The sequence below is a fragment of the Centroberyx affinis genome, unplaced genomic scaffold, assembly GCF_046629955.1.
Source record: "Centroberyx affinis isolate AG114_WGS23_722 - 3 ecotype Tasmania unplaced genomic scaffold, CSIRO-AGI_Caff_v1 ptg003481l_1, whole genome shotgun sequence".
Lineage (NCBI taxonomy): Eukaryota > Metazoa > Chordata > Actinopteri > Beryciformes > Berycidae > Centroberyx > Centroberyx affinis.
Window position 1 is genome coordinate 125,407 of NW_027281440.1, and position 15,947 is coordinate 141,353.

Consider the following 15,947-nt stretch of genomic DNA (forward strand, 5'->3'; position numbering starts at 1 on the left):
CAGAGTTAAATTCACACTGACGATTTTGCTGCGCAAGACTGCCGATTTTATGCAGAGCTTCCAACAGGATATTGTCTCAGTCAGCATACCCAGCAAGTGTTTCAAACCTATTTTAATATGAATTTTTTTACTGTGCCATGATATCATATTGTGAAAATTTTGTGCTCATTTGGGTTGACGTTGATCTTGGCTGCCTCCTGCACATCGCCATCCATGAAACGCTCGCTGGGTTTGCTGACTCAGTCACTATCGTATTGGAAGTGCTGCATGCAATTAGCAGGCTTGAGGCGGCTAAATGGGCTTAAGTGCATACCAAGTGCACATGACACTGTGGGTCTCAACACAGCAATTGACCTTTGCTTTATGTCATCTAATCTCTCTCTCTATCCTTGTTTTTTTTTCCCTGTCTCTCTACTGCATACCATGTAATGAGGCAGAAATGCTTCATGCATTAAAGACAGTCATCCTGGAAGTTTCTAGAGAAGAAGTATCTTGAGGGCTAAGATGCTTCCAAAAGCCTCTAACATTATAATATCTGGATTCCCTGACCAGCACATTGCAAAAGCCCCAAAATACAAATACAACAACAAACACCTCTAAAGTAAAAAGTAGGCTTTTCAGGAGCATGTTCCACTTTTTCAGGTCGTTTGCCTCTCTCCTCTGTCCTCTCCTGTGCAAACTAACAAAAGGGGGAGAGAGGCTTTTATATATTTAATATCCCTGCCAGCTGCTTAACTTCAGTGGAGCATTTGACATGATGAAATAACCCCCCTGTCAGTGACTGGAACAAGCCTGCACAGGACACACTCCACTCCTGGTGATTTGTTCAGTTTTAACAAGGTGGAGGCAGGCCAGGTAGCAATTGCTCAATTTGTGAGATGGCCACTTTGCTCACTCTCATCGTGTTGTGTCTGCACCCGGTAAAGAGAATACATTTCAACTTTGAATTTCTTTTAATAAAAGAATACATTATTTAAAGATATTCTCTTTGCTGAGAGTGATGCCATTCCCTTAAATTCATGTAGCCTTTCTTAACACTTCCTCTAAAAACTGTTGTCAGCAAGTGGGATGGATGCATTTAATAATCTGTGCAAACATGGAGATTTTCATCTTCTTTCATCCCCACTCACATCATTTCTTGCCTGCGTAAGTGTGGAAATGCATGTGCTGGCTAAACAGTGGTTCAGATGGGTTCCTGGTGTTGAGGGATTACCTCTGCGACTGTCCAGGTTTGATCCTCAGCTTATGTTGTGCTGCTGCATATCTCGTCTACTTTCAATCTCACTTTGCTGTCCACTACTGTCAAAAAATACATTAGCATAGTAATGACCCAAATGTGCATTTTTTGCCCATAAACTATATTTTAGGTGTCCTCATCGAGATTTTTGAAGTTTAAGCTTTATGCAACTTTCATTACTCATCATGACTCAGAATATACTGGAGGTCTGTTTTACTTCAATGGTTACAAGCATTAAAAACAGATACAATTACCTGTCAACAACTGTCAACAACTGTCAGTCCTTCTACAAAGAAATTAAAACAAGTTTTCAATCAAATCAATACATAAATAAAAGACAGTAGTGGGGCCACAGTGTTTCAACAGTCATACTAAATTACAGATTGTGGTTTCAAACGCTTGATATAAAATAAAAATAAAAAACTGCATTTATTGACCACCATGCATAAACACGACTGATTTGATTTAGAAATTGTAATGCCTCATATTAAAAAAACTATATAATGCATCAATACCATATTAGTCTGCCAAGTGTATATCATCTATATGAGTTTATAATAAGAATTGTCTAAGCCTATGACGCTGAAAATCAAATTTCTGTCTCCTTCTCCTTCAGAGTCCCTTGGGTGCCTGGGAGTTCACGTGCCACGTTTACGCACAAGTGCATCTTTATGTTTGTTTGGGAGAGGAGAAGACCCACTGCGGACTCTCTCACAATATCCCAAACACCTAAGAATGTATATGTGTGTGTGTGTGTGTGTGTGTGTGCATAGAGGGTAACCCAGACAGCGGCCCTCCCTGAGCTGGTCCCACCAGCCTGTTTAACAATGCTACATCACACGAGCATGAGTAAATTGTTTTTCCTCCGTATAAAGCAGCTCCCAGTGGAACGCATGGAGAAAGAGGTGAATTCCATCTTGCAAATCGGTACAGAGTGAAACGGAAAACAGAAAACAGAAAACAGACCGCTGCCCCTTCTGATCCCTGGTGCTGTTTCAGGTTTCAGCAGAGAGGTAAACTACAGGTCTGCACAGAAAAACACTGAGTGAGGGGAGAGTGCGAGGGGAGAACGGGTTCAGTGTGTGTGTGTGTGTGTGTTATGCATTAGGGTAAGAGACTGTTTTTATCGAGTTTGAAAGGAGATGGCTAACACGCAACGACACACACACACACACACACACACACACACAAAAGATACAGATGCACAAAGTTGCAGTGCAGCAGGTAATGGAAGGAGAGAGAGAGAAATAGAAGGAAACAAACAGAAATAGATGGAGAGAGAGACAGAGAGAGAGAGAGAGAGAGAGAGAGCAAATCCAGGTGAATATCTGCTGTCCTTTTGAAATGAGGCTGAGTCAGGCTGCCTCTCTTTCTCTCTCTTGTCTCTGTCTGTTTCTTTCTCTCTCTTTCTTCTATCTCCTTTGATCAATCTCTTTCTTCCCCCAAAATGTTACTGTAAGCCCCCCCCCGCTTTCTCCCTCTCCCTCTCTCTCTCTTTCTTTCTTTTTGTCTCCAGTTTGTTGCGACAGAATGCCTGTCATCCCATAAAACCCTCAGCTCCCCTGACCAGCTGTCCAGTGCCCTCTGAGGCCTGGGGAAGTGTGTGTGTGTGTGTGTGTGTGTGTGTGTGTGTGTGTGTGTGTTGTTGCTAGTGTCGCAGGAAGAGAGAGGGAGGTGGAAAGACAGTGTGTGCATGCATGAGACAGACACAGAGACAGTGAGTGTGTGTGTGTTCTGTACCGTGATGTCTCTCTACTTATGAGTGTGTGTTTGTATAGGATGGATCATAACATCAAGTGCTTTAATATTCCCCTTGATTAGCATATTGATGAAAGATTATACAGTCTCTCTTTATTTCTGCTTGTTTTGCCTTTGTTTCCTTCTCCCTCGCTGACTCTGCACACACACACACACACACACACAAAAGCAGACACTGTTTTTTCTCTCTCTCTCTCTCTCTCTCTCTCTCTCTCTCTCTCTCTCTCTCTCTCTCTCTCTCTCTCTCTCTCTCTCTCTGTCCGTATGTGTGACTGAAACTGACACTACAGCTTATGATGAGACTTAATCAATCATTCAGAGCAGGATTTTCCCCTCACAGCAAAGAAGAGGCATGATGAATATCACTGCCATTCACTCTGTCCTCCACACTTCTCACTGTCACATCACTCCATGTTATTTCATTCCACGGTTAAGCAAAAACTTTGTGTAAATGTCACACTCCTTCCCCCAGACTCAGACACCAAAAAAAATAAATAAATAAATAAATCGGTGCAGTGCAGCTGAAGAGGCTTGTCTAAGCTGCAGTTGTTGGAATAAGTCAAGGTGTGAGGTATTTTCCCTCTTTATGCCGCAAGGCCTATCTAGGCAACAACCATTAAACCTGTCTCACAGCACTGCAACTGTTCTGATCTGTGCCAAAAATGAACCCATGGTGGGACCGTGTCAGTCTTGGTTAAATCCCAAGTCAGAAAGAGCAAGTCTCTGGTTTGGCAGACTAAGTCACGTCAGGTGAACCGATGAGTCAGGTCAATGTCGTTAAAATATGTTCACGCTTCGAAATTTGTCACAAAATTGTGACAAATCATCAAATTTTGCGACAAATTTGTTAAGACTCAAGGCTAAATCATTGAGTCAAATGTCATTAAATATGAAGAAGAAGAAGCTCAAGGTTTCAAAGTCACTTCCTGATTTGAATTGGAAGTGAATTGATCCCAACTCAGATTAGCAACACCGTACCATATAATCTATATGTTCACATTATTACTTCCAAGTCACTCAATCAACATGCTAATAATTGATTCGTCACTCTCCGTAATTTCTTTATAGAATGGATTTAAGTGTCTGTCAAGGCATAATGAGTTGACCCCTACCCTGTATAAAGCAATAAAAGTGATCTTACCATGTTCATCCAGTAGTATGTTGTCAGGTTTGATGTCTCTGGAGAGGGAAACACAAACAAAACAGTGGCATTATTTTAACTGGCTGTGTGTGTGTGTGCTGGTGTGCACGTACGTGCATGTGTAATACTCAGATCAAATAGTATTTGCATGTAATTAACATCCAAATATTTAAAATTCAAATCCGTTGTTTGGAGAACCAGCAGGAGAACTGGGATTTGTGGGATTTGCCTTGTAGGAAAATACAATCTGTGCCAGAGAGTTTAGATAATAACAGTAAAATATTTAAGTGTCAGTTTAGTAGACTTTGCTTTGCTTTTACTTTAAACTATATATATATATATATCTGGTTAACTCCAACCATTTGGTAATCCAAGTGAGTCACAGCAAACACCAAGAATGATTTGCAAATGGGCCAGGTGTGGTGCGATTGTTCTTTCAAGTACAGAGACATCATTACAATAACAGTCAGGCAGCCATTCTCCACAGACAAGAGGAAATGAAAAAATAATGAAAAACAAGGTAAAATAACAGCATGTCACATCGTTGTATGAAAACAATAAACTGAAATAGATTGACACAAATCTATATTGAAATCTAAATGTCATGTGTGGTCACGCTCCGGTCCTGAGGCTGTGCTGAGGCAGAGCTGCTGTCAGATGCAACTTAAATCTGTTTCATCAAGAAAGAAACTGGAAAAACACCAGCAACAAAAACAACAACAGAGAGGCAGGGGATGAAAAACAGACGATCATGAGTTCCTAACACACACTGACAGGCTGGAGATCCCACATACATGCTCATGTTGATCATTTTTGTGATTGTGTGTGTGTGTATAAGAAGTTAAGGTGTGTGTGTGTGTGTGTGTGTGTGTGTGTGTGTGTGTGTGTGTGTGTTTGTGTGTCTGTGGGTGCATGCTACATAAGTGTGTTTTGTGCCTGCAAGCCGTATGATGTTAGGGATGTAGATGTGTGTGTGTGTATGCAGAAATGTCTTTGCATGTGTGTGCACGTACTTCTGTATGTATTTCTGTGTGTGTATGTGTGTGCACGTACGTCTATGTGTGTGTACGCGTGTACTTCTGAGTATGTGTGTATGTATGTGTGTATGCAGGTGCATATAGGTGTGTTAAAGACGTGATCTGCATGCATTTCTGCATTTGTGTGTGTGTGTGTGTGTGGGTATGACTTAAGTCACTTTCAGGGACACACACCAGACTTAAGACCAGTTGATTGGGGACGGCTTGTGCAATTGGGGACAAAAGCTGTGTCCCCAATTGGTAAAAAGCTGATTTTTGGGTCAGTGGTTAAGGTTAGGTTAGGGTTAGGTTTAGGCAAGTAGTGGTTATGGTTATGGTTAGGGTAAGTCTCCAGGAAAATGAATGTAAGTCTATGTAAATACCCCAAAAGTGACATAAGACTGTGTGTGTGTGTGTGTGTGTGTGTGTGTGTGTGTGTGTAGGGATGTGAGTATCAGACTGATGACGGACAGCGGAGCAGAGCAGAACAGACAGTGAGCAGACAGTCTGTCTGACAGACCGGCCTTCACTCTGCTCTCCTCTCCTCTTTAACTCACACACACATCACTGCTGCTCAAAGCTTTTCTCCAGGGACGCACATCTCTTAAGACATTTCCTCATGACCCAAAACAGATTTTACAAACTGTTATGCAGGATGTTGTGTGGTGGTGATGTTTCTGTTGACTGATTTGTTCTCCACTCTGCTTTTTTTTTTTTTTTTTTTAATGTATGACAGTTGAAGAGAGAATTCCTGCACACTGTCCTTTTACTTGCAATAAACTTTATTACTGATACAACATTTCGGTCCTTAGACCTTCATCAGGTAAAACACTGTATGACAGTTGAATTTCCTCCAAAAAATACAAGTAAACATGTCATCCCCCATGAATGATGCAGCCAATCAGTAACAAGATGCATTCCTCCAAGTGGATCACCTGTCAATCAATCAGTGTGTCCAGTACTGTGACGTATTTTTCCTTGGATTTTCTGTTGATGAAGTTTGAGTTTCTGTAGGTGGCGCTCTTTTCTTTGTCTGTTCAGCCATGGTGGCTATCACTGCTCATGCTAACTATCCAGTTCTTCTTCTATTTATTCTAAACAAACTGCTAGAAACATAAAACCCATCACTTCCTGTTTGGCAGAGGATTTTTCCCGGGAAAGATCTACCAGACACCGGGTGTTTAGAACAGCAAATGTAAAAGCTTTCATGTATAGATTGAATCACCATTGTGCTATATATCAAGTGGCCACAGTGAATAGCAAAACAGACATTTATTTTTCTGAAAATGCTGTGGATTAATACTTAATAAACCGTAAAATGGTCCTCTGTTGCTGTGCGGCACCAAGTGTGTGACAAAAGCAAACAGATGAATATCAAATGCATGTGAGGGGGAAGAAGAGACAGCAGGCTAAGCTGTGGGAGCAGCAGAGATACCTGAGAGGAGGAACAGGTGGAGACTAGGACTGATCTTCCCAAAGCTGCAGCTACCACTTCTTTCTCTTGTCTCCTTGTCGTTTGTTTTCTCTTTTTGAAGCAGATGGGGTTTTTTTTTCACTTCAGCTATCAGAAGCAGAAAGCAACCTACATACTAAAATAAGATGTACTGGATCTGATGTAAGACTTTAACTAAAAGTAAAAACTAGAGAAATTTTGCAAAGGAAATATATTCAAAATGTCTCACTATTACCTAAGGATCAGAAATGAATGTTATGAGATGTTCAATTAATCCCAAATTTTCTTCTTCTGACTACATACTTTGGTTTTAAACACACACCTTATCAGATCACTTTTTCTTCATTTGGAAGGAATGCAGGGGGGGATGATAAAACGTTCTGCAACGCAAACCGCAGCAAGTGAGAGTTATGGATGAAATGAAGTCTTCTTTAACAATGGAGTTTTTGGGGAGCCCAGACTCCTTTGATCTCACATCATTACAGTCGCGATGACAGATAATATAAAAGGCAGCAGCAACGACACCAAGGTCACTGATGACAGACAATCAACCACTTCAAAGAACAGCTCACTGCAAAAGACTTGCCTCATGGCCAGTTGAATTCAAAGCAACTTTAAACCCTTCTCTTTCACTTTAGACCTGATCTCTATTTGCCCTTCACACACTCTCTCACTCTCGCTCTCTCTCTCTCTCTCTATCTCTCTTTCACAACATAAAATAGCCTATGCCATTTAGTGAGCACAATGCCATATGTGCATATATTTTTTTTTGCATATCCCTTCTTCCCCAACGCACTGCACACACTTCAACACAGAAGCAGCTTGCCTGGATCCTGGGGCTGTAAATCTGACAGGCATCAAGCATCAGGGACATCACACACACACACACACACACACACACACAAACACACAAATACAGACATGCACAAACAGACACACACACACACTTTCTTGGGTGTGTCTATCCTGATGAAAACCATCCTCTCCTATAACCTGTGAGTGTTTTGGAGACTGAATGGTCCAGTTCTGGAAGCTTGTGTGTGTGTGGCTGCAGACTGAGCTTTATAAGAGCGGTGGTGGATGGTGGGAGGGTACTGTGTGTTCTCGCTTTCTCTCCCTCCTCTCTCTGCTCCTCTCCTCTTGTCTCTGGGACGTTCAGTATCCCCACAGCGCTGAAAATACTTTGAACTGCAGAGACGATATTCAATATTCAGCACCCTTCTCAAATGTTCCGTTTGTGCTTCATGATCAAATGCATCGCTTCATTTCACAGCAACGGACGTCAACCTTTAGAGAATGAAAACTCAGTAGCACTTTACATTATGGTACACAAATTACAAGGTAATTACTGTGTAATTACATATAAATCATCAGGAAGTAACTGGTAATTTATGGTAATGACTAGTAACTATTTGTAATCATAAGGTGTAATTTCTCAGTTAAATGTCAGTAATTTCTTGTAATAACTAGCAATTATTAGCATAACAGTAATACATTAATCTAGTAAGTTGTTCAATCATTAGTGAAACTATGTAATTCTAAAAAACTTACTATGTAATATGTAATACTAAAACATTTGCTTATTGGCCTTTCCAATACCCATTATGAAAGTACTAGATAATACAATAGGAACTATACTGCCAAGTAAAGTCAGGTTTGATACCTCAATATCACACTGATTTTACTCTGTAGTTACTGTTTTCCTTGGTTCAATACAGTATCAGGCTTGAGAGAAACCTAGAGAAGTCATGACGATCTCAAATGTGTGTTTTTGATTTGGTTTGGTTGATGGTTTAATTTGTAATGGGACTATTTATTTATGATGGTGAGCACAGGACTTTCTCACAGGTTTGACAGTCAGAAGAGGACTGACATTAATGAGACCTATAACACCTAAAACGTCTGACCAGCTCAAGGACGGTTAGGGTTCGCTGCATTTCAAATGACCTGGTGTTGCTGGAGACTTGGTTTGTTGTAACGATACAAGATACTGATACATAGTGGTGGTAATGATACACCAGGCAGCTTTTCAGGAAATGAAACGGGCAATACTACCAGCAACAGGAAACACAGTGAGCTACAGGGTCAAACAAATCTGTTGAAATGTTTCTTGGCAACAAGATGGATTAATGAATGAATGAATGAATGAATGAATTAATTAATTAATGAACTTTATGTATATAGCACCTTTCATTAATGCAGCTCAAAGTGCTTTACCATTCAGCAGCAAATTAAACACACACACACACACACACACACACACACACACACACACACACACACACACACACACACACACACACACACAAACACAAACACAAAGGAAGAAGATCAAAACAAGGGGTGTTACTATTAATAATATAGGATTTAAAACTTTTCATTTCTCTTTCTTCTTCTATTGCTTCTTCTCTTCTCCAATTTCATTGGGAAGAAAGAGAAGACAGTGCAAAGAAAATAATTAGAATCGTAAATAAAAAGTAAATAAATAAAAGAGTAGATATAGAGAAAATAATTAAAATAATATGTTCCTATGCGTTTTGGAGACCGAAGACAGCAAGTACACACCGTAACTCAGTGACCATGTAAGTCTCACACACACACACACACACAAATAATCATGTCTCTGTGGCAGTCCCAACTGACAGTCAACTCATTGTGTATCCTTTAGTGTTAGACAGCGAGTGTTGGATCACCTGCCTTTAATTAAATCTATTGCCCTATAGGAACACAGCGGTATTTAGCATATCAAAGGCCAGCCTGACCTGTGTTTTGTGTGTGTGTGTGTGTGTATGTGTGTGTGTGTGCGTGTGCGTGTGTGTTTCCGTGGCGTCCTCTGGCAGACGGGGCGCAACCTGTGGCGCTCTGCTCTGCTGTCGGGCGCATCAGTGGATCGAGTGGCGCTGGCCCAGGCGGGGGTGAGAAAGGTCGAGCATGTAACCCTTAATTAGCTGACATTTGCCTCAAAGGGCGGCGCTGGGGGAGAGAGGAGGGCGATGTGTCACCGCTAAAGGCAGCCTGCAAGAGAGAGCGAGGAAGTCTCTTTTGTAGCTAAAGGCCACCCTGCCATTGTGAAGCCACAGGACAAGGAAAGGCTGAGACAACTGGCCCCAGAGATAAACCAACAGGACACAGCGGGGGGCGGCGGGTGGTAAAAGCCAAGCTGCCGCGGTGGAGGTGATGATGATGATGATGATGATGATGATGATGATGATGATGATGATGGCCAAGGCTGACCTGTTCCCCTGACAATGGAGGGTGGAAGAGATACGGGTGGCATGATGTTTTTAAAGTGGTATTTCGTTTTGGTAGGTGAATCTCCAGAGGTGGAAGTACACAAATTCCTTACTCAAGTGAAAGTGCAAATACTATAAATATAGGCCTACTCTGGTAAAACTCACCATTAGTATGGTCTTGAATTTACTTAAAGTAAAAGCAGTCCTCTAAAAAAGGCATTTCTAATGAGCTAAACTGGTTCTCTGCTGAGCGTTCCTCTGAATCACAGATGAAAGAGTCTGCACCTCAAATCACTAACATTAATTCTCTGCTCTGTTGTTGCTTCTCTCTTCTTCATGTTGCTTCTCTCTCTGTCCATTTCCCTCCTTTTCGGCGTCTCTTTGCTGTAAAAGCAGCCAATCACATTTGGCACTTGACCAGCTGCTTCCGGGATGGAAGCTGTCTGATGCGGAAAAAATATATATATTTGATGATTTCCTGAGAATAACAAGTCTGTTTTGAAAATGTAGTGAGTAGAAAGTATAGATGTTTCTTCTGAAATGTAGTGAGTAAAAGTAAAAAGTCTTAAGTGAAAGGAAAAACTAGAGTAAAATATTACTCAAGTACAGTAACAATGTATTTTTACTGAGCTCTATATGAGTTTGTGAGCTGTTGGTCTTCAACATAAGCTGCATCACAAATAAATTGTCACTGCAGGTATTCAAGATTTCTTTTCTCCTGATTCTTAATAATTACCAACAGATGATATTACCTCTTCTAAAACTGGATATACATGTATTTTTTTTCACCATAGTTAGAGATTGTGTTATATTCCTCACTTAAAACATTTTCATTAATCTTTTTTGCACAAATGTTTTTTTGAACAAATAGCTAAAAAATAAACCTTTATTAACAAGGTAGCTTTGAAAATGCAAATGATGAGATTTTTTTTAGAACAAATGTAAGAATAGTTTCAGACACTCTCAATGGGCTCAGCTCTGTATAAATAAAGGTTTTGTACTGAAATGAAGTGAATAATATTTGCAAACCCCATTGAGTTATGAAACCTATTCTAACAGCCATAATCAGTACTCTCAGTTTCTCAGTCGCATTCAGTTTAATGATCCGTGAATTAAATTATATTTTCCTTTGATAGAAGCTGCCAGATAAGAATTACCAGGCAATTACCAGCTAGACTTTCTATCAGAAGTAAAGTCATAGTGAAAAGTAGGCTGGGCGGCTCTATTATGATTGGATGTCTGGGGATTTTCGCAGGGTTTTTTCCTGGCTTCGGCATTGAAAGAGACTTCAGTGTTTCCCCTGTTGTTAAGGGCCGGAGTCCCCGGCTGGTTTTTGTGAACATATCACTGGAGCAAAGATTTTGTTCATCCTCGTTTTTTAACTTGAATTGAAGCTTAATGTGGTCTTTTAAAGCTGGAGCAAGCTTTATGACCTTAGGGCCCATGAAACCCATTAAAAACGTAAGCTTAAGTTTCAAAAGTGCATGGTGGTCAATCTATAATTTAAGGTTCTCAAGAATCAGTCTTTTGGAGAAACAAAAGTTGTCATAGCAGCAACAATATTCTGTATCTTACTCTCTCAGATAACAGTAGTCCAGGTCTACATGAATTTGTCCATATGTGATTTGTTATGTTTTCATTTTTACCTGTACAGTATATTTTATTCCTTTTATTAGGTGTTTTTGTTCTGTGATTTTAATGAAAACCCTGTCTACAAACTATTATCCCTCACAGTACAAAGATAGAGTTTTGAAATGAATAAAATTGTCCTGTATGACTTAGCAAGTCATCCGCTTGTTTCATTGCAAACATACTGTATATATTTTAAAATCCATGTAATGCATATCCACTCTCTGTATTAGGCTACAAGAAGTAAAATAAAAGTGAAAATAGATTGTCTAGTGTTCCAGGGTCCAGTTGGCATTAAGAGTTACAGAATGAGAGCAAGAAGACGGATTTTCATCACCAGGAAGGAGAATAATAGACTAATAGACTAAATAATAGACTAAAAATCTGATGACTGGGGGAAGAACAATGCTGATATTCAGATATTCCTGCTACAAATATTTAGACTCATCTAACTCTCTCCTCCTCTCTCTCTCTCTCTCTCTCTCTCCCTCTAACCACTGTCGTTTGAAACATGGAGAAAGACAAAACGCGAACAAGACCACTTTGAATTGTCAGCTGCTCATTGCGACTGGCAGTTTGTGGGCAGGAACCGGCCCGATGCTCCGTGTTCATTAGCCTGGCTAACTGTCGTGTGGCATCTATTAGTGCTGAGAAACAGATGGGGCTGTCGCAGCCTCAGTCACACCAGCGCTGCGTGGAGAGGGGCCCGCTTCGCTGGGTGACACCTCAACCATCTGCAGGCATTTACCACTTTGAACGGGACACTTTCAGAGGCGCCACACACACCACAAACAAACACCTATGGACTCTCTCGATCACGCTAGTCCCTCTTCCGTTTCAGTTCTCACTCCAATGTGCTTTATTGGCATGAAAGCAGAGAACAATGTTGGCAAAGCCTTGTATCATTAAACTTGTGGCATTGTGTGTGTGTGTGTGTGTGTGTGTGTGTGTGTGTGCGTGTTTGTTTCAGTGCCTGGATTTGGCGAACCTGGGTTACTGCCTGTTTTGCTCCCATAACCCAGACCCTGCACCATATATTGAGTATATAAATGTGAAATTAATTAGTATTTGTATAGAAACAACAAAGATCATCCTCTTCCTCTGTCACTGCTGTAGTATTTGAAAATGTAGCTCTTCCACAGACACATTTCTCAACGAGAATGGGATTTTCCGACCATTTTTACAGCAAGACTAATGAATCTGACAAGAAAAAGTGAAGGAAACATTATGATAATCCAATACACTTTACATGTGAAACGACAGCTGTATTTGAATCACTTGGCAATAACAAATTCACACTGTAAAGAGGGCTATGGGTGAATTGAGTCAGAGAGAGAGAGGGAGGGAGGGAGAGAGTGACTGTATAGGGATGAATTGAGAGAGGGAGAGAGACAGAAAGGTAGAGAGCTAGAAGGATGAATTGAGCGACAGAGGTAGGGAGGTAAAGAGACAAATTGAGCCAGAGAGTTTTTTTTATACATATATATTTCTCATCACCTTTTGATATTCCCTGTTTTACAGCTGTTGTTTCCCATTGTTTTGTGATTGTTATTTTAATCTTAATAGATCTAATCATTCTTATTCTTACTTGTTACTCTGTTATTGACCTTATGTGCTTTGGCAATACTGTACTGTATATGATCATGTCAACAAAGCCTCATTGAATTGAAAATAGGGAGGGAGGGAAGTAGGGAGCTAGGGATAAATTAGGAGAGAGAGAGGGAGGAAGGTAAAGAGCTATATGGATTAATTGGGAAAAGGAGGTACAGTAGAGAGGGATAGGGACAAACTGAGCCAGAGAGAGAGAATGAGAGAAGAGTGCTATAGGGATGAGTTGAGAGAGATAGAGAGAGAGGAAGGGAGGTAGAGAGTAACAGAGATGAACTGAGCAAGGGAAAGAGAGAGGAAAATAGAGAGCGAGGGACAAATTGTGAGAGGGAGAAAGGAAGGGAACTACAATAAAGAACTATACAGATGATTTGAGCAAGGGAGAGAGGAAGGAAAGGATGGTGGAGAGCTATAGGGATGAATTGAGAGAAGGAGGCATATAGGGATGAAATGGGCGAGCGACATAGAGAGCTAATTGGGAGGGGGGGGGGGAAGGAGGTAGAGACTTATAGGGACGATTTGAGAGAGAGGGAGGAAGGTAAAGAGCTTTAGGGATGAATTCAGAAAGGGAGGTAGTGAGGTATAAGGACAAATTGGGCCGGAGAGAGAGAGGGATGAAGATAGGCATGAATTGAGAGAGGGAAGCAGAGAGCTAGCATGACAAATTGAGCATGGGAGGCAGGGAGCTATAGGGCTGAAGTGAGCGAGGGAGGCAGTGAGGATGGAGATGAGGGGGCAGCAGCGCTCGCTGCAAGCCGATCCCCTCAGCTTTTCTCTCGGTTGACTGACCCTACAAGCTATTAGCAGGATCTAATGGCCTCATTACAGCCTGCTATCAGAGGCAGAGGGGTAACTGAACCCTGTACCTGGTTATATGACACTGCACTGATACTGGAGCGGGGAAACACACCTGAGAATGGAGACTGACACACACACACACACATGCACGCACACACAGGTTATGCAAGCATACACACACACACACATATGCACGGAGGTTAACTATGCATGCATACAGCCCCTGTAAAGAAAGACAGCATGCAGACAGTAAGAGCTCCCTGGGGGCTTTCTGGGAATAAATACATTTTCTATGTAAGAACTGATAACTCGACCAGATAATCACCGGACACTTTCTGTGGGTCAACAAAATCAGCCTCCCATTCACTGTATGTGGAGCAAATCCAGATCCTTTTTACCTAAAGGCATCAGGTCGGACTCTGTTCTGTTTTCTGGCTTTGAGATAGTGCCATTCATTTTCAGAAAAATGGATGAACTGTTCTCAACCACATGAAATCTTAATGGTCTGCCACTTTAATTCACTGCTACAGTTAAAAGGAAAAAGCTCCCGCACACTGTCCACTTCACTTCGCAATTGAATTGATTTTATTAGAAACAACTAGGGATTGGGACGATCTCTCGATACGCAATATGGGGTTCATAATTCTAGCAATGGCATTGGCAAGAACGTAAACAAGAATTTAAAAATGTCATTACAAAGTGCAGAAAATATAATTTTGATGGAGAGTTTGTGAAATTATAATGGGCAAGACATCTCATTTGTGATTACAACAGCAGAATTAAAATGTAGCAAATATTGTGATTCATTTTTCTGCCTCACGATACATATTGTCACATTTTTGTATTGCGATATATTGAATTTCAATATATTGTCCCATCTATAGAAACAACCTTCAAAGAAATGGGAGATACCATCTTATATAGGTTGAAAGAATACAAGAAATACACATATAATGCAAATCATGTCAATGTTTAAATCGATAAAGACAATACAGGGTAATTCAATCATATCAAAACAACTTGTGGTATCAAAACTTGGTTGTAGCTACGGTAAAATTGGCATGAAGTGGTTTTCTGGGTGTAGATTGCAGAGAGTTTAATCAGACGGTCTTTGATGGCTCTGCTGCTTTAGTCGCTCCCTTCTCCACTCCAGATTAAAAGCTGGGAGCTGTTTGAGAATGTGCCTCTCCCTCTCTGTCACACAGGAAGCACTGGAAGCCCCAGAAAGCCCTCTGCTATAGCTACACACACACACACACACACACACACACACACACACACACACACACAAGCAACAGATGCACACATGCAGACACACATTCCCATTCACACAGCTATACGCCCATGTGCATAAACACAGTCGTATGCATTTCTGCCGTGTGTGTACACATACGCATGCACAGACACACACACACACACACACGTGCACAGACACACACACACACACACACACACAGTCAGAATCCTATGGTTCTAAGTACCCACGCCCACCAGCCATCTAACAGAGTCAGACAGCCGCTGCCTTTGAACGTGAATTGAAAGCCCAACTAGACCCACAGCAGCAGACTCTCTCTCCCTCACCCTTTCTTTATCTCTCTCTCTCTCTTTCTTTCTCTCTCTCTCTTTCTTTCTCTCTCTCTCTCTCTTTATGTGCAGTTTTGATCTGTTGAAGAAGAACACCTCTGACAAGTGTGCGAAGGGCAAATGTGTGTGTGTGTGTGTGTGCGTGTGCGGCTGTTTACACACGTGCGTCAACACTGTGCGTGTGTGTGACAGAAGCAACTTGCAACTCTTGTGCCGAGGGATGTTCATTCCTTATTCATTAACACACGCTGTAGCCGCCGAGTGTGGCTGGTTGACAGAGTCGGGGCCCGACAAGTCCCCAGTCTAATTTGGACCTGTTTTTAGGAGACAGAGTGTACAGAGCAGGGACCGAATGCAGCCGGTCGACGCTAAAAAGCCCGGGCCAAAACTCACATCACAATTACCAGTGATGAATAATTCACAGAGTCAGAAACATTCAGGGAGAATTGAGGAAAGAAATAAATAAAAATGTCAGCTCTCGCACTGTCAC

The 15,947-nt window shown here is 41.3% G+C and overlaps 1 protein-coding gene across 1 annotated transcript in view; it reads right to left on the minus strand.

Annotated features, from left to right (window-relative positions):
• stk32a (serine/threonine kinase 32A) overlaps positions 1 to 9,847 on the minus strand; it is a gene marked incomplete at its 5' end in the record, with an annotated part of 40,794 nt that extends 30,947 nt beyond the window's left edge. Inside the window, 2 exons of the mRNA XM_071539657.1 lie at positions 4,137 to 4,174; positions 9,729 to 9,847. Coding sequence (XP_071395758.1) covers positions 4,137 to 4,174; positions 9,729 to 9,847 — 157 coding nt within the window. The remainder of the gene's footprint in view (positions 1 to 4,136; positions 4,175 to 9,728) is intronic.
• Positions 9,848 to 15,947: the final 6,100 nt, after the last annotated feature.